The 18614-nt window shown below is 33.9% G+C and overlaps 1 protein-coding gene across 1 annotated transcript; it reads right to left on the bottom strand.

Annotated features, from left to right (window-relative positions):
* Positions 1-71: 71 nt before the first annotated feature.
* Positions 72-16563, bottom strand: LOC124362884 (activator of basal transcription 1-like). Its single transcript, XM_046817756.1, has 4 exons — positions 16433-16563; positions 12561-12782; positions 11178-11334; positions 72-397 (listed from the first exon to the last, which is right to left on the bottom strand). The coding sequence occupies exons 2-4, from the start codon at positions 12772-12774 to the stop codon at positions 103-105; spliced, it is 666 nt and encodes a 221-aa protein (XP_046673712.1). The 5' UTR covers positions 12775-12782; positions 16433-16563; the 3' UTR covers positions 72-102.
* Between the last annotated feature and the right edge of the window lie 2051 nt (positions 16564-18614).

Below are 18614 nucleotides of genomic sequence, written 5' to 3' on the forward strand. Positions count from 1 at the left end.
TTCTTTTAATTGAGGACAAATTCAAAATGGACAGCAGTAATGAGGAAGAAACCCAAATAAAATTAAATAAATATTATAAAAAGGCACATTTTAATAACAAAATTATTTAACAAATAAGTTTTGTAAGAACTCTGTCCTGTCTGGTTTAACTTGCTTCTTCTTCTTCAAGATTTCTTCTTCAGTCTTCCTCTGCTTAAACGTATCAAACCGTTGAATCTTTTCACTTGTAACAGGTTCTTGGGTTTTAACCTTTCTCTTCTTCAACTTCTCACTCAGTTCAATGGTGTGGGCAAAGTGACTGGATTCCCGTTTGGCTTGTTCTATTTCAGTTCTCAGTCGTTGTTTCAGAACAGCTCTCTCATACTCTAACCTCTCATTCAGATGAACCCATTTGAATCTAAAATTATACAACAAATAAACAAGAAATACATGAGATAGAATAATAACTCTATAACGAATAAAAAAAAAAAAAAAAAAACTAGCCAAAGGAAATAAAATGGATAAAGAAGTTACAATATGTGTATAAGATGATAAATTAGTCTGCCAGAACAGCACTAAGTTCAGACATTCCAAAACACACTCACACAAAACATGGCAATAGGTTCATTACTCATCACTACATACCACTATTCTCAATAACATTCTGAAAGAAGATTACAATCTCCCCATACCGAATATCTTCTTTAATACCATATTCTACAACTATGTTGAAACAACCAACCAATCTAAAACCAATAAAGTTCCATCCCAAAGTTCCAGAACCCAACCACAAGAATCCACCGCAGATCAGGGCTTTATCCACGCAGACATGGAAATAAGAAGGGCAAGACTTGTGAAATGCCACTGAACATCTTATCTACGAATTTGAGTGTAGACCCTGCTCTGTTTAGTACATTGGTCTAACATCCAATGGCATAAGCACCCACATGAAAGGCCACTGACATAAAATACAAAGACAAACCTGCCATACTAAATATTCAGGCAGCGACAATATAAATTTCTTCCACAATTGGCTCATAGTAAAAGTAATAAAAACCCTACTCAATCAGACTCTTCAATCCTAACTTAGTAGATGGGAGTTAGCTTGCCAAGAGGTAAACAACCAAATCTAGAGAGCCACCTAACCTAAACACAATATAATTTCTATATTTAATCCCCTACTTCCCAAGGCTTATAAAAAACCTGGTAACATGAACTGTATAGACTATGTAGATAGTGTTTTATATGTTAACTTTCTTCCACTCATAATATTTCCAAACATACACGGTGCTACTAGACCCTATTAGTTAACTACACCGGCACCGAACACATGCTTCACTGCACCCTTAACTTCTACGGGGTTGCCACTATATTGGGCAAAGCGAATAAAAAAGTACAATCTACCTAGACTAAGTAATAACTATTTGTGAGAGCTAATTCCAAGTACAAGGGTCTCAGACAAAGAATGTCAGGATTTTAAACGGCTGTTACTTAAAAACTATTAAAGATAACAACGATTTAAATGTGAAATAGAAGAGAAAAGGACAGATTTTGTTTTACACATCTCAATATGTTTTGATGTGAGCTTCTAATTGAAAAAGATAGGACCTATCACTTGGTCATACAGTAATGTACACCACACGTTAACTTTTGGCGAATCGCACACATGTTTCTGCACAATGTTATACTGTTGTGAATGACAATTGTGATGATTAAAAACCCCACTTGTGTGAAATGTAGCTTCATCTGAGAACAGCACTCTTAAATAAATTGGTATTGTCACCAATCTCATTGACCATAAAACTGGCAAAGTCACTTTTTTTTATTTTTATTTACATTCTGTTGTACATTATCATAGAGATAAGAACAAGGGTCATGGAAGTCTAGTATGGAATATTTTGTCAAGTTAATATAAAACTGTTTCACTGCTGACATTCATTGTTATTAGTCCACTCATAAAATTCTTTCAGTTGGTAAAACGGATGCTCCAATAACCAGTTCTTCAGTCTTCGTACAAACTGCTGTTTTTCAGTCTTTCTAAGGTGTTCTGGGAGGGTGTTCCATAACTTTGCTCCTGCGTAGGTAGGTTTCTTCTCTGTCATAGTGAGTCGGTGTACTGGGAGTTGATAGTTGGTGGCATGCCTAGTATTGTAATTGTGATATTGTGCACCGGTTCTTGCTGCTTCAGGTGACTTAATATGGAGAAAGGTGATAGTTTCCAAGATGTAGAGATTGACAACAGTGAGAATTCTTAGATCTTTAAATGGATGCCTGCAGGATTCCCTTTGCTGGAGGTTGCTAAGAATTCTGATTGCTCTCTTCTGATGGACTACGAGATGTTGCATGTTATTCGCTGAGGTGCCTCCCCAGGCAGCAATCCCATATCGAAGGTGACTTTCGTATAGGGCGTGGTAAGCAGTCTTGGCTGTTGCTGTGTCACATGTGTTTTTTATCCTGCGAATTACATATAATGCTGTGCTCAACTTTTTGCACAGAGAGTCTATGTAGTCTGTCCATGTAAGGCGGTCGTCAATTATTATGCCCAGGTACTTTGAAGTGTCTGTTAACTCCAGCTCTGGTAGTCTCCCTGCAATTTCCTTGTGTCTTCCTAGAACCAGCTGCTTAGTTTTATTTTCATTTACGACAAGGTCATTTCCATGACTGTATTGAAAAGCCATATTCAGAGCAGTGTAAGCAGCTATTTCAAGTTGATCTGGTTCTTTTTTACCTAGTAGGAGCACTGTATCGTCTGCATACATCAGCGTTTGTCCGAGATTTTTCATGAAGCTAGGTAGGTCATTAGTGTATAAAATGTATAAGACCGGTCCTAATACAGAGCCTTGAGGTACACCACGCGTGATGGGCTGTGGTACTGACTTTATTTCACGTGTTAAATTGTTTGAGGTGTGGTTTATTTCTACCATTTGGTTTCGTCCTGTCAGGTAACTTTTTATCCAGTCATGTGATTTTCCATTTATTCCAAAAGTCGTCAGTTTTTCCAAGAGATGTCCATGACTAAGGCAGTCAAATGCCTTACTGTAGTCAATTAGAATGGCAGTGGCTGTGTTACCTTCTTCCAATTGGTCTGTTAAAAATTCCACCAGGCTAATAAGAGCTGTTGTTGTTGATCTTCCAGTCAAAAACCCATGTTGGTGGGGTGTCAGAAGTTGATTAGTTATTATGTGATGGAGCAATCTGTTTAGTACCAATTTTTCAATAACTTTGGAGAAGGTGGGTATCAATGAAATAGGGCGGTAGTTAGCTGCCTGTGTAGTGCATCCTTGCTTATATTTAGGATACACTTTGGCTAGTTTAAGTGCTGTCGGGAATATTCCAGAATTAAAAGATTTATTTATTATGTTAATTAAAGGTCCAATTAGTTCTTCTTTACAAACTTTCAAAAGTTTTGTTGAGACATTATCATATCCAGCTGAGGTTTTAGTTTTCAATGATTGGATAATTTGATCTATTTCTTTTCGGGTTGTGTGGTGCAGTGTGAAATTTGGTATGTCTGGGTTTGGGGCTGGTAGGATTTTGTGGTTTCTTGGCTGTTTACTGTTTAGTATAGTATCTTCAGCTACGTTTATGAAAAATTTATTGAGATAATCTGCAATTTTTGTGGGATCTCTTATGAGTTTTCCCTGTACGTCTAGTGCTGCAGGAAGGTGCTTTTCCTCTTTTGGCTTTCTCTCTGAGTTTATAACCTGCCAGACTGCACTGGATTTATTATCTGCTGATGAAATTGTTTTTATGTTATCTTGGCGTCTAAGATGTTTTAGTCGTAGGTCGTACTCTTTTTTTAGATGGGCTACATTTCTTTTGTCAGTTTCATCTCCTGTAGTGTTGTACAAATCTTGGGCTTCAGTGAATTGCCTCCTCAGATGAACTGCTATGGGGTCAGTTAAAGTTTGTATGGCCCGCTTGGTCCTCTTTTTCAATTTTATTATGGGACAAGTTTAATTGATGGTAAAAGAAAGGGCACTGTTAAAGTTATTGTATGATTCTTCTACATCATTCGTATGGAAGACTGATGTCCAGTCTTACTGACGGAGCAAAGTTTTCAAGTTAAGCAGATTTCTGTTGCTCATGTTTCTGCGCTCAGTAGCAGGAGGGGGTGGTATGTGTTTGTTCCATTGAATGGTGCAGAGTTGACCAGTGTGATCCGAGATGGCCGTATTAATGACCTCAACGTGAATCTTTTCTGGTTCGAGGTTAGTACAAACACAGTCAATGGATGTCCTTGAAGTCGGCGTTATCCTTGTAGGTGGTAAGTCAAGACGATGGATGTTGTGACTAGTCAGGATTTCATTCATTAAAGTGTAGTCATTCTTTTTGGTCAGGCTGTCAATGTTAATATCACCCATTATTAATACTGGTTGGTTCGTTGGTATGCTTTCCAGTGCTTCGGCTAGAATTTCCAGGCTGGCTTCCAGGTTTCCATTTGTTCTGTAAACTCCAACAAGAAAGAGATGGGACCTACCAAGGGTAATCTTAGCAATAGCTATTTCGCATACCAATTCTGTACTGCAATTGTATGTGTCAATTATGTCAACATGATGGTTTAAAGATTCTTTTGCAAATATAGCAGCTCCTCCCTTTTGGTGGTGTTTCCTACAGTATTCGGCAGTGAGTATATACCCAATAAGTCTTGTATTTTGCAGTGATTCAATTTTTTGTCCATGTTCTGTTAGGATCACAAAGTCTGGTTTTAATTCAAAAAGAAGGGTGTTTAGGCGCTCTATTTTGTTGGATATCCTGTCGTTATTTTGGTGTAGGAAAGTGAGAGTTCTTTCTTTTGTCTGTTCTTGTGCAGGTTGTACATTTTGTTGTAATGTCCAAACATGTTTGGGATTAATGGTTTGTTCAAGGAGATAATTTGGATTGTTTATGGGTTCTTTGATGCAATGAGGCATTTTCTGAAAACTCTTGATTTGTATTTGAGATTTCCCATTTTCCGGTGAGCAGGGGCTAAAAAAGAGTTGTTTACTTGATGTTCGTTGTTTGAATTGGATTCTTCCATTCTAGTTTCAGGAATAGATCTTTTGGTTGTAGATAAAGAGTATGATGGTGAAAAGTATACTTGGTCTTTGTAAATTTTGTCTATTATCTTATAATATTCAATATTTTCAGCAAAAAAATCCCTCAAATGTTTCATTTGGTGCTTTAACTCTAGCTGTGCAGGGTGGTGTCTTTTATAGGTTGCTGAGGGGGTTTGTTCAGATTTTCAGCTTCATTTATTGAAGAGTTTTGTTCTCTATGTACCATCGCTTTCACTTGAATCATTTGAGAGTCTTCGTTATCACTTACTGGAAGTGATGAGTGTGTATTTAGTTTAGTCAGGTTCTGGTCATTTTTAGCTGCTCCTGTGAAGGTTAAATGTTCTTGCATTTTTTTTACTTGCATGGAGATGCTGAATTTATTTTTAGTTTTCTTATTTTGAAATTTCAGCCTGTTATGACGTTGAGTGGAGTTGTATTTTCTTTCCTGTTTACTTAAATGCTCAGAACAGTTTTGTGTTTGTTTTTGAGAGGATTTCAGCTCCTGTTTAAGTAGGTTGTACTTTTCCTTGAGTTGGGCTATCTCTATCACCAGCGGGGTGGACTGTGCTGTTGAAAATTGTGAAGAGTCTGTTTGAGTAGCACTTTCCTTATTATTTTTTTCTTCATTGTGGAAATATTCGTGTGAGTTTATTTTCCTTTTTAACATCAGTATTTCTTTTTCCTGCTCCTGGTTTTTATGTTAAAATTCATTTAGTGTCCTTGTTAGTGTCCTGTCATGGTCCTCGAAGATGTGTTGTATTTCAGAGAGTTGTTGTTTTTCCTTCATAAGCTGCCTATCCAAATCAGATATTTTCTGCTCCAGAAGTTCAGTTCTTGAGAGATAAATTTCTTCGGATCTTACATAGTCTTCCATTTTAGCTTCCATTTCGGATAGTTTAAATTTCAGCTTATTATTTTCTTCTTTGAGGACTTCATTTTCTTCAAGCAAAGCTTTCCCTAATTTTGCTGCAATTATTAGACTCTCTTCCTCGTTTTGGAGTTCATTTTCCATAAGGCTTTCTTCAAGCTCTGGTAATGTGCTTTCCAGTATTGAATGTGGCCTATTTTGCCTGTTATTAAAGCATTTTGGAGTGCTGGCGGAAGATCTTGTTTGAGGCTTCATATGATTGTATTGGAGGTCATGATAAGATACATCAGGGTTGTCTGGTGTGTTTTGGGTTTTGGAAAAAGCAGATTCAGCTTCTTTTAAAGCCTCATTAACACGTTCAATGCGGTTGCGGTAGATCTACTGCACGGCGTGCCTCGCGCCAGGCGCGCATGACGTAGATCTACTGCACAGCGCCATTGTTTAGAAACCCAGTCAGTGTGCTCTCAGCACTCGTCGTGTATGGTTGTCCGTTTTGCCGCTCGTGGGGATATACTTTTCCCGTGTTTTTGTGGTCGCCGTTCTCAGTTAGCGTTTTGTGGTTAGTTTTTTAGACTACTTCAAATTTTACCGTTTTTGTTGTGTGTTTAGTGTTATTCTTATAATACAATAGACATGGATTTGCCTCCTGGAACTAGTGGAATCCAGAAAAGACGTCAGTTTGTGGCTAATAGTGATTCTGATTATGAAGACGACCCTGGTGTCCCTGGTTATGCTCCGGACCTCGACGATGAACAATACGAGACTGATGAGTCAGAGGTCGAAGACCCAGACTATGACGTAAGACCACCACAATGGAGTCCTCAAAATATAGGTATGAAAGATGTACCGTTTACAAAAGAGGAAAAGTTTTTAGTCCCCTTTGCCTAATGAGATTACCCCAATCAATTTTTTCTTGTTGCTGGTGGATGTGATTTTTTTGGAGGGGCATTGTGGCTACTAACGAATAGATACGCGTTGGAGTTATTCTGTGGACCTACTACAACCCCAGGCTCACGAATCCATAAATGGAAAGACATTACCGTGGAGGATCTCAAATGTTTTATTGGCCTATTGCTGCACATGGGAATATTACAATTACCCCGAATAACAAGACTATTGGAAAACTTGTAAGCTGTTTTCAACGTGCTTCCCCAAATTCATGGCCAGGGACAAATTCATGCTTATTTTTGCGATGCATTAATTTGAAAGGTACCCTAACCCAAACAACAGAGCTTCTAAAGTACAGTTTCTAATTGACTACTTCAACAATAAAATGGACTCAATTTATTATCCTCAAAAAAAGTTGTGCATTGACGAGGGAATGGTTTTATGGAGGGGACGGTTTGTACTTTAGGCAATATATAAAAGGGAAACGCCATAAGTACGGCATCAAACTGTACAGTTTGTGTGACCCCCATGGCCTAATACTTCGTTTTTTTATGTATTGCGGAGTTTTAGATGATTACGGTGGTAAGGGGCATGCAGCCAATGTTGTATTGAAGCTGATGCAAGGGAAACTCAATTGTGGCCACAGTTTATTTATGGATAATTATTATAATAGTTTTACTCTTGCCTCAAGCCTGCTCCGTAGGAATACATATTGCACTGGAACTCTTCGGCTGGACAGAAAATACGTATCTCCTGAAGTCAAATCGGCAACCCTGAAAAAGGGTGAAACCATCGCCCGCTACGCCGAAAGTGTTGTTGTCGCCAAATGGAAAGACAAACGCGTTGTCTCTTACATATCCACTGAATTTGAAAATGACATGGTGAATTCAATTAATCAAGGTGGTTTGGAGAGACTAAAACCACTACCAATTGTTCAATACAACCATTTTATGAAAGGCGTGGACCGCAGTGACCAAATGATGTCATATTATCCTTGCGAAAGGAAAACACTGCGGTGGTATTAAAAGATTTTTGTCCACGTAATTCAGACGATGTTAGTGAATGCACACTATCTCTATAACGAAGTTCGCCACATCAAGTGGAGAAAACAAAATGCCATTGTACGACTTCCGTCTGGAGGTATTGACAAGCTACTCCCGGGACGTTCCCGAGCCTCCTCGACCTCTGAAGCGCCGCCGCGTCCCCCATGTACCCCTCACGGATTACAGAAAAAGTGGCTCTTGTGGAAAGAGAAGTAAACAAAAGAGGTGCAGAGTTTGCTATGCAAATGGCAGAAAGAAATACGTGATGTGGCAGTGTTTAGAATGTGATGGACAGCCTGGGTTGTGTGTCCCACATTGTTTTGACCAATTCCATGACTAATGAAGCGTACCTTGGGGAGGATGGTTGGGTTGTAAATAGTAGTTTTTAGTGTTTTTTTATCAATATATTTTTAGTTATACTAAGTGATTTGTTCCCAGTATTATTATAAACAATCGTTAGTGGTCTGTTTTCAAAAACAATAAGGAAAACGGTGCGCGCTTCGAAGAGAGACTGGCCCCAGGAGCGTGTGCGGTAGATTACTGCACGTTTTCAAATGGCGAAATTCGGCTCTTTTTGGTGTTTGATGACCTTTCTGTACCAACCCGTGTCACAACAACTAAATTGGTATTAGTGAATACTAATAAAAAAAAATTAGCCTCTAGCAACATACATTACTTAATTTTTAGCAGCGAACGTGTTAAAACGCTTGTTTTTTGGGCAGTCAACTTTTGGTTTTCCATAAATCTGCTTATTTTCTTGATAGGGGTATATGTCCAAATTTTTGATAGTTGCTGTTGTGTAGTCTCCAAAAAATAATACTTCATATTTGGGCGGTTTTCCTTTGTCAGACGCTATTACTTCCTTTATTGTTCCTGGCCAGTGTGGGTAGCTTTTTATTTTGGCAAAAACGATTTCCCCATTTGTTAGAGCAGTATTATTTTTAGTATCCATATGTAAGCAGTTGATAGAGAATAGGTGCAGATTTATCTCTGTTGAGTAGTAATAAATACAGTTTTTTGGAAAGAGTTTGTATGATTCTCTTTGTTAAAATGGTTAAAATAAAAACAGTTTTTTAAGAAGAGTTTGCCTGATTCTCTTTGTTATTTGGTGAAAATTAAACAGTTTTTTGGAAAGAGTTTGCCTGATTCTCTTTGTTAAGTGGTGAAAATTTAACAGTTTTAAAAACTGTTCCTTTATATTTTACTAATAAGGTACTAGCTGTAGCAGCGAGTGTGAGAGTGGAATTAATGTTGGAATTACAATGTTGTATGTCACTTAAGGCAATTGGTGGGTTTAATCTGTTGTCTTAACTGTATTTTGTAGGCATGAATTCTTAATGTTTTGTGAACATTGTAGACTTGATTTGGGTATGTTTAATCGAAAGACTTCACCTAACATCCGATGGCCGGGCAGTTGAATGTCCTTTCAACAAACTTCCTGTATCTCGAAACTGGTTAAACTGAAAAATTGTTTTATCATCTAGCGAATTTTGACCTAGATATGACTCAAAACCAACAGTGTACACTAACAATCAATTTTAATTTTGTGTACCACAGAACACACTGTATCTTCTGTTACACTGTAAACATCGAACTCATGACTGGCATCAGGCGTGTCAGTCACAATAGCGGACTGCCACCACGCAGCTATTATGGATGCCAGACGTTAGCATGCCAAGTTTAATGTTTCTTCTTATGCTACAAGGAAAACAAAACTAACTTATTTCAACTTCAATTTGACATTTAAATCATTTAGTTATCTTGAATAATATTTTGCTGTTCAAAATCCTGGCATTCTTTTTCAGAGACTCTGTAGTAATGTATCCAGTTAAAAAAAAAGTAGAATCTACTGGGTAGTTTTACTACTACTAGAATCTACTTGTAAGTTAAAATTAAGATCAAGATACTATAAAATATCAAATCTACCAATAGCACAAGCCACAAAAAAAAAAAATTTGTATGTGCAACTACAAATCATTATTTATTAAATTTGTTTGAGAGCAAAATTTCATTTTCTTTATACTGAGCTGTATTCAATAGTTTTTATATCTGTTTTTAGAGTACAAACATTCTTTTTAGAGGGTTCAGTTTAAGTAGGTAATAATTATTCCCTTTGATCATATGGATGTTAAATAAAAGTGTCACGGAAAGTTCTTCAAACTTCAATTGTTGCATTTTAAAATTATTTATACTATGAAAATAAATACCATTCATTAATTTCTTGCTAACAAATAAAATAATTTTAATATTATTTTAAATGTAATTTCTTCTTGATTTAAATTTTGGTCACTCCTCATTATCTGTGAGCTTGGAAAATATTGCTGCAATTACCTGAACTTGTACGTTATACACCCCAGTAACATCAGCCCTGTTTGTGTGTATATTTTAAGGTCTCTATGTAGGAAGAAGAAGAATTACTTTTCAATGTGGTAAAGGTAAGCCTCATCTTATACCCTAAGACATCTCTTATGTTAAAACTTAGCTTTTTGAACTCTTTAATCATGAAATATATTAACACATATTTATATAGTTAGTCACAACCAATTTTAAAATTTTGTATAAAACAAAAATATTTGTATATTTCTTATTGAAAATGTTTCTTCTTTGATATAAAGAAAAAAGTAATCCCATAATACACATCACAGACAATCTTGTTAGAAACAAACTAAAAACATCTGGATATATCAGAACACCTCCCTTCCCACCAACTGAGAGAATTAGAGGGAGGTAAGAATAAATAATTAAATACGTGTTTTTTGTAAATAGATGATGTGTTTTTTGATTTACTGATTATAACCATACACACATTTAAATACTTCAAATAAAAAGTTCAAATAATTTGCGTACTCAAAATTAAGGAATGTTACATTTTACTCTTTGCTCTTATCAGAATGACTGTTAAGAAGCATACTACTTTCTTTAGACAGATTTTGTGAAAATATATGTGATTTACTGGTTGTAAACATCGTGGTTTACAAATTCATTATGTGTTTTATAAGCAAAGTGACACTTTTGCACAGAGTTTTAGTTCTGCAGTGTTGGGATTATTAACAGCAAAGTTCAAACATTTCTCGCAAACTGTCATAGTAGTTTGTGAAATTGACAACTTTCTATGATATCCATCTAATTAAATAACAAATAACAGATTTAAGAATTGATAGTAACAATAGAACTTAAAAAGAAAATTGGCTAGTCAAAGCGAACTAAAATATATACAAATGCAGGATACATATATATAAAAAAAAAAATTATTCCAGTAATTAAAAAACTATCGTGAGTTTAAAAATGCCCATAATGAATTGTAAATTAACTATTTAGTTCAATTTGCATTTAGTAGTCTTTTCAACAGATTACACTTACCTAGGAAGATACTTCAAATTCCATATATAATCATAATATCGGCTTTTCTTTCTTCCACCGATCATAGTATTATTCAGATTAGCTGCAACTTCCTTAGCAACTCTTTTACTCAAAAATTCCACCCAGCCTTCAGTGAAGTGTTTAGAAGGTTTGTTTCCTGAAAAAGAAAGATTAATATAATTTAAAGTAGTTTTATAGAAGTTATCTCTTTTTCTCTTAGCTCATATTCTTTTCAGAAAATTTAAATTATTTTCCTGCTTGAACTTGGTGCAGGATGGTTAGATAGAATGGCTGCAGTTCCCCTATACTTTTACATATTATTTCACCACAATTGTGAAGATAACATATGTGTCCTTTTGTATTTACTTTTACAATGAGTTTGTTTTCTCTTCATACATTACATATACACTTGATAAGTGTCTACGAAAAAAACTTCCTTGCACTGTGAGCTGAAGTTTTAAATATTTCAGAATTATTATTTCTAAAACTGTTCAAATGTTAATGTAAGACACCATACTTATTTATTTAAGCTTTTTAAAGATCCAACAGTATTCACATTAGAATAAATTAAGTATGTTTTCAGTATTATACTCTATTAAATTAAGCCAAAAATGTTTATTTAGTTTACAGAAAGTTAATTTAAATATTACATATTTATACAGACAATTAATTGCATATGATGTCAAAAACGTGACTACACAATATTTACCACTATTAATAAAATAATTACCTGAGTTCGTGTTTATACATCTGTTTTAGTATGAAAGGCATATTCAAAGTATAAAACATGCATGTATTAGGTACTAATTTCTTATTTTATTTTAAAAACAAATGAAATAGAACTGAACTGAAAAAATGTTCGAACATTTTTCTGGTTTCTCATACATGGAATTAAAATAAAATATATGTTTTCCCACAAAAATTTATATATATATATATATATATATAAATAAATATACACTCTAAAATTTTATTTTTCTGTCTGTAAAAATACAAGGAAGAAACTAAGTTTTCTGTAAACCAATGTTTTAAATTTTTCCTACAGGCCTAACTTAAACTTACGAAGATATTAAATTATTAAGAAGTAACTTTAAACAAATCTATGGAGTTCTGATTATAAAAGAAATTCTTTTACTTTGATCGTAATTGTATATACTATTATGATGTCTTCTTAAAATATTTTCATAATGAGATGTAGTAATAGAGGTAAAAGAAATTCTCTTTTTAAACTACAAAATATATTGTATGACAACAGAGAAAGGATCCAAATATCATTCTACCTCAACTATTTTGAATTTTAAATTGTATTAGCTAGTACTAGTGGAAGAAAAAAATGTGTATACAACTTAGGCCTAGAGATAGAGTCAACTAGGTTCGGCCTACCTGGTTTCTTTGACTTAGCAGGTTGAAGGAAAACTCTCCCAACTTCACCATATTGACTCATGATCTCTGTTATCTTCGTTACATTCATGAATGGTGGTATTGTTGAAACATATATTATACCTTTCTTGAGCAATTTCTTTTTCTTTGTCTTCCTAACCTTGCTGTCTTCATCACCAACAACCTCCAAAGAACTGGGATGACCTTCATCACTCATTTTCTAACCTAAATAAAGCAGATTCAAATGATCTCACATCAACAGGATTAATTTTAGGACTATAATCAGAACGCCATGCAAGCAGACGCATGTGAATTATTGACAGCAATATGTAAATGGCCACTACCATAATCGAATTAAATTATTGATTAGAAATACTAAAACTATTGAATACAAAAACATTAAAATTATGGCTATTTACTATTAATTAATGCCATCTCTTTTTAATGTATCAAGTAACAATATTATTCCAAATTAATTCAAGAAAAGTAAAATAATTTGTATGATATTTAAATAATAATAGCTGCAAGTACAATGGTGATGTATATGTGTTGTTTGTGGTACAAGGTGTCAGACACGTTTATCCTTCAAAATAGTAAAAAGTAACTAAATGTTACACTGTTTTGTTTGTTACATTCTATAAATTAAATTAAATTATTACTTTTTTAGCGCTGATGGCCTGAGGGCACTTGTGTCAGGCTGATATGAAATTTTATTTTTAGAAGGTCTAAATTAACAAAAACATCTTTTATTTGGGTCAAATTCCCATGATTTCAGCATTATTGATATTTTACATATCCAAAGATGGTGCAACGGCTGATGTCAGAAGCAATAGCAACTAATAGGAGATTGACTTACTATCATAACAAGACCTAGTAGAGCAATGAAATATTACTCTGTGTGAGAAAAGTAGTTCCACTTTCAATGTTTTATAACTTCGTTATTTGTCATTACCACGCATTGAAACCTTATATTGTTTTCTTCAAGAAGACGATAGGGGTAGAGTACGATAAGCGGAACCGGTTTTTAATATCGAAATTATCAAACGATATTTAATTATTATACACATTGATATAATTAACCAATAGTAATTCATTTGAACTATAAATAAAATCATCTGTACCAACTGTATACACATTTTCATATTCTAAACACAATTTTTTCCTATAACTAACTTCTTTTAAATAAAAAAAAAATAGTTAACTTTAGAAAACTAAACAAAATAACACTTAAAGTGATTTACTGTGTATTTCTCGGTTTCAAGATGTACGTTTTGTTGCTACATTTTCTTTATTATTTAAATGACATTTTTCCTCCCATTACGTGTCTTAATTGTATCATTTGAATAATGGTTATAGTTCCTTTAGTATTTAAGACATTCTGTAACTGTTTAAACTATTTATATTAATTTAATATTTCAGATACATTGATAAAGTATCAATGATTGTAATAAGCAAGATAAAAACCGGGTCCGTTTAACGTACTTTGTCCGACCATAGCAGTGGGTTAATAACGCAAAATTTGTAATTTGCTGCTCTGGGCCGTTAATTTCACAATTACCGTTACTAGTAGTTTAACTAATATAATCAGTGTACATCGTCAGGAATACATTAAAAGAGGTTTAAGTAGGTGTTTCCCTAACCAAAAATTTACTATTACTTCTTTGGTAGTATATTTTGATTTGACTTATTATGAATACTACTCTTATTAACCCTTTGAGTGTCGTAGCATCGCTAATTTTGATGGTGTGAAAAGTGCACAAGTGCCCATCGCATATTTTGACGTTTTGTATTTTGATACAGTATTACATAAAGTACAAGGTTATTTAGGCCAAATAACCATAAAGCTGTACTCATTAAGTTACAAACTATCGATAAATATGAATTTTACATTGTTTTTCTTACTCTTTGATCTGTGAAACACTAATTTTGGACAAGTTTTCCTTATCAGGGGTACCAAAATAAATTACAGTATTAAAAAGAACAGACTTTATTTAACTTATTTATGGCTTTATTTGAAATTTACAGATCATTACAACAATCAATGAAAACAAAAACTAAAAGAACAACAATTAATATTCAAAAGTTACGGGTGATTCGTGCGTCTAGGCCTACTTGAAGGGTAGCTCATCTAGGCCTATTTGGAAGCGATTTGGCGACAAGAAGTATGACTCACTATGTAATTTTTGATTCATTATGAAACAAGGAAAGTACTACGAACATATACATCTTAAAATTATATTATTTTTAAAATCTTAAAAATGCTGTATACACTCAAAATTAGATTCAATCTTAACTTTGGTAGCTGTAAGATAAAAGGCCGGAGCGGCAAATCACGAATTTGATGTTATCAACGTATTCTGCTCACCCTCCTGAACAAAAAATATATATAGTACTAGGGGGTGCAAATGACAAATAACATGATTTTAGGGGGTATATTCATAAGTGGTTAAGTTTCCAATGTTTTAATGTTCAGTTTGTGTGCTGTGCCTGGATAATCTGTTTACTTGAATATTATCTGCGGCCGGGACTGATAGCAGCCTGATAACGTATCTGTTATCTGAGTTCTCTGGGGCAGAGTCAGTGCTTCACAAGATATCGTGTTCAGTAGGTGAATCAACCATCCACTAGTTCGACCAACCCTAGTGAATTGTGTGTGTCGGAGTGTTTAGTAGGTCATGTATGTAAAGAGTTTACGTTTTAGCCGAAACTAAATAATTTCCTTTTTAATTGAACATGGAATTTTTAATAATGAGTGTATTTGTTCGTCGTGCAGTCGCGTGTTGTTTTTAAACCGGGAGACTTTGTTGTTTCGTTGCGATAGGAAAATTATAAAAATTAGTAAGAAAAGAAGTTTTTAAATGTTGCAATTTTTAAAAATCCAATTTTTTTGCTGCTGCTCAGCTATATCCGCCAACACACTAATGGTAAGTGTTCTCTGTTAATATCCATCTATATATTTATATTTGAGTTTTTCATGATTTATTAAGTTTTTTAACTTTACATAATTGCCTTTGCATTACATTTCAATTTATATTTCTGATCAGCCCCTCTAGAATTTTATATTTTACTGATAGGTACTATCTCGAGGGATGTTTTACTTTAATGCCGGAGGCACTCGTCTCATTTCGATAACAAGTAATTAATTTGTTGCTCGAAATTAAGAAAAACATTGTTCATTTTGATCTAAATTCTGCTCATTTCAGTATTATTTTTCATTTACGTTTGCAAAGATGGCGGCGCAACCGATTACATCATCACGAGGTTGAATCATGGTCACAAAAGGTCACGTGACGCTAGACGTGGATGTAGAACATGGAAATATTACTCAGTGTGTGAATAGTTGTTTAATTTTTTATGTTCTAGAACTTCGTTATTTCTCATTTCCACCCCATCAAACCTTATACTTTTTTTGTTCTATGGGACGATTCCAATAAGTTAACAACGCAAAACTCGTATTTTGCCGCTCCGGCCGTTTATATGATAATTAGCTTAACTTTTTTTTAAATGTGAAACTTTTTTTGTGAAAACTGAAATTTTTATGTTTTTATAAAGCAAATTTTATTTGTGGCGATAGGCTATATTTCATATTCTTCATTTTATTTAAAAAAATTATGAAAGTCTGTTCAATAGTTATTTTACAAGTCTTTTCCCCACAAAAGCTTTCAAAGATGTAAAACAACTGCCTAGCACTTTATGCATTTGAGTTGGGAAAATGTCAGCTGCACTCTAAGGGTTAATTTGCTTTAGTACCTATATATTCAGAAAATATCTGTTTGTGTAATATGGATTGTGGAGTGCTGTAAGCCTAGGCCTTGTAAGAATTAACATATTTTCAGCAGTTTACATTTACTATCAGTATTGTTATTTGTACTTACAATATTTTTAGTGAGTTATCTGATTGTGTTCGCTGGGCTTCAATTTTCTTACATAGAAACACTTAAGTTAAACTTGAATTAGTATACTGCGTATAACCTTAAACCTAACCTCAACACGTACATGCCAAAATATTTACAGGCTGTTTTGTCCCTTTTTTTTGTCTTCAATTCCACAGCTTCTTTGATTATGCCACTTATTCTTTACGTAGGTTTATTATAACAGTATGTACACTTAAACTTAACTGTACATACTGTAACAACACTTAACTGTGCATTATAAACGTGTTTGTATTATGTTATTTGAAAACGGACATGATTGCATGTACTTATGAACTAAATTTAATCAAATTGTTTTTACGTTTTTTCCTGCTTCATTATAGTACTTCCAGTATATGTCGTTTGTAGTACAGTACTTGTAACAGACCAGGTGTGGTGTGTTTTCATTGTGTGAGCATGATAAGCAATTACACGATGAATGTCAAAGACTGTTTCACTGTTTATATTGGAAAATTGGTTTACCTGAATACATAATGCTCATTTATCTAGTTATGACAAAATAACATGGAGGAATGCCAGTGTAACAATTCTGGTTGCACTCATTTAATGTTTTTATTCATTAGTCTGAGATGAACATAAGAAGGTCTAATAAATATGGTTACAATACCTAATACCTATTCATCCGTCACACTTATTTTCGTTTAACTTTACATTACCCTAATTTCGGGGTTCGGTACTTCATCATCAGATTCTTTGATACACATGCTTTGGCTATATGCTTTATATATTCCATTATTAAACATCCAACATGAATATAAGCTAAATAAGTACATATCAAACTGTACAGCAAAGATATGTATCATGTATTTTGCAGTGAAATTTGTGTTCACCCTAAATAATGACAATATACCGATTTGTTCTGATTCTTAATCAACATTAAAGGCTCTGGATACATGTAGCCTCTGGGTATAAGACAAGCGGTATCGACTTGATGATTATTAATCTGTTAGTTGATGCAAGTATATAATGCGACAGTGGACAAAATAGGCAAGGAAGCATTGACTCAAACACATGCAAATCTAAATACAAATTTGTATAAAACCAAGAGATACTTAGCAACATTCTGTTTTGTAAGTTTTACAATGTTATTAAAATTACCGAAATATACATATGCTAGACAACAGAGTTTTAAATTTATAAAACTAGCTGTTTCCTAGCAGTCAAAATACTCTAGTTGAGCTGCTGAGTAAAATTAATTTTACAGTATTTAAGAAAATAAACAAATTTTGTAATATACATTAAAACGTTTATGTGAATTAAAAAACAACATTCTATTGGTTTATTAAAACACTTTCTAATCAAGTAGGTAACATTAAAGTGTCAATAAAAAGTGTAACTTAGAGTTTCATGGATATTTTCCAAAGCCCATTTGGGAAATCAGAAACAATACGCTTCCTAAGAAAAACTTCTGTGTTTACGAAAGACTACATAAGACCTATAGATGGATTATGGCTATATAAATTAAAATTCAAGACGGTGGCATTCTGAATAAATAGAGTTAAGTTTTATTTCTTCAATGTCTCTAAAAAAAAGGTTTAGGCCTCAAACTACCAACAACAGCCAGGTAGGCATATGTAGTTACCTGATTCTACATGGTACCCTTATTTATATAAGGGTTGTCGATAAGGGTTTTTTAAATAAAAAATGTATAAAAAAAAATCATCCTAGGATGTTCTAATTAGATGTTTGTTTGGGAATTAATAAAATATCTAGCATATCTAGTATTTTTAAGGCCAAAATATACGATTTTAGTTCAAATAATTATGAATCTCAATTTGTTTGATGTTATGCATATTATACAGTTGGTCTAAGAATTCCCCGTAGAGTGTAGGTTATACTCAATCGAGTAACTTAGTTTGTTTTATACATTTGGTCTAACGCTCGCCACTAGGATGACTCATCTTTGGCCGCCGCTATCTTGTAAGCGCGCGTTTTTCTTGGCTTCACGTCGCGTTTACCTATACTACATATATTGGTTTTATTTAGTCTATGGTGTTCACATTCTTCTTCGTCAAAGGGTAAAAAATTAAGATATTGAAACACGAAATAAAATTTCAAAAATAACAACAAAATTAAACACGAAGAGAAGTGTGTGGAAGACCAGGTATTGTATTTTGTATTTTCA

This window comes from Homalodisca vitripennis, chromosome 5 (genome assembly GCF_021130785.1).
Source record: "Homalodisca vitripennis isolate AUS2020 chromosome 5, UT_GWSS_2.1, whole genome shotgun sequence".
Lineage (NCBI taxonomy): Eukaryota > Metazoa > Arthropoda > Insecta > Hemiptera > Cicadellidae > Homalodisca > Homalodisca vitripennis.

Bases quoted from the DNA above. Each gene is read 5' to 3' on its own strand.
- LOC124362884 (XM_046817756.1), bottom strand. From the start codon at position 12,774: ATGAGTGATGAAGGTCATCCCAGTTCTTTGGAGGTTGTTGGTGATGAA. The intron at 11,335-12,560 runs GTAGGCCGAACC...TTTCTTTTTCAG, and splicing joins TGCTAAGTCAAAGAAACCAG to GAAACAAACCTTCTAAACAC. The intron at 398-11,177 runs GTAAGTGTAATC...GTATAATTTTAG, and splicing joins AATTTGAAGTATCTTCCTAG to ATTCAAATGGGTTCATCTGA.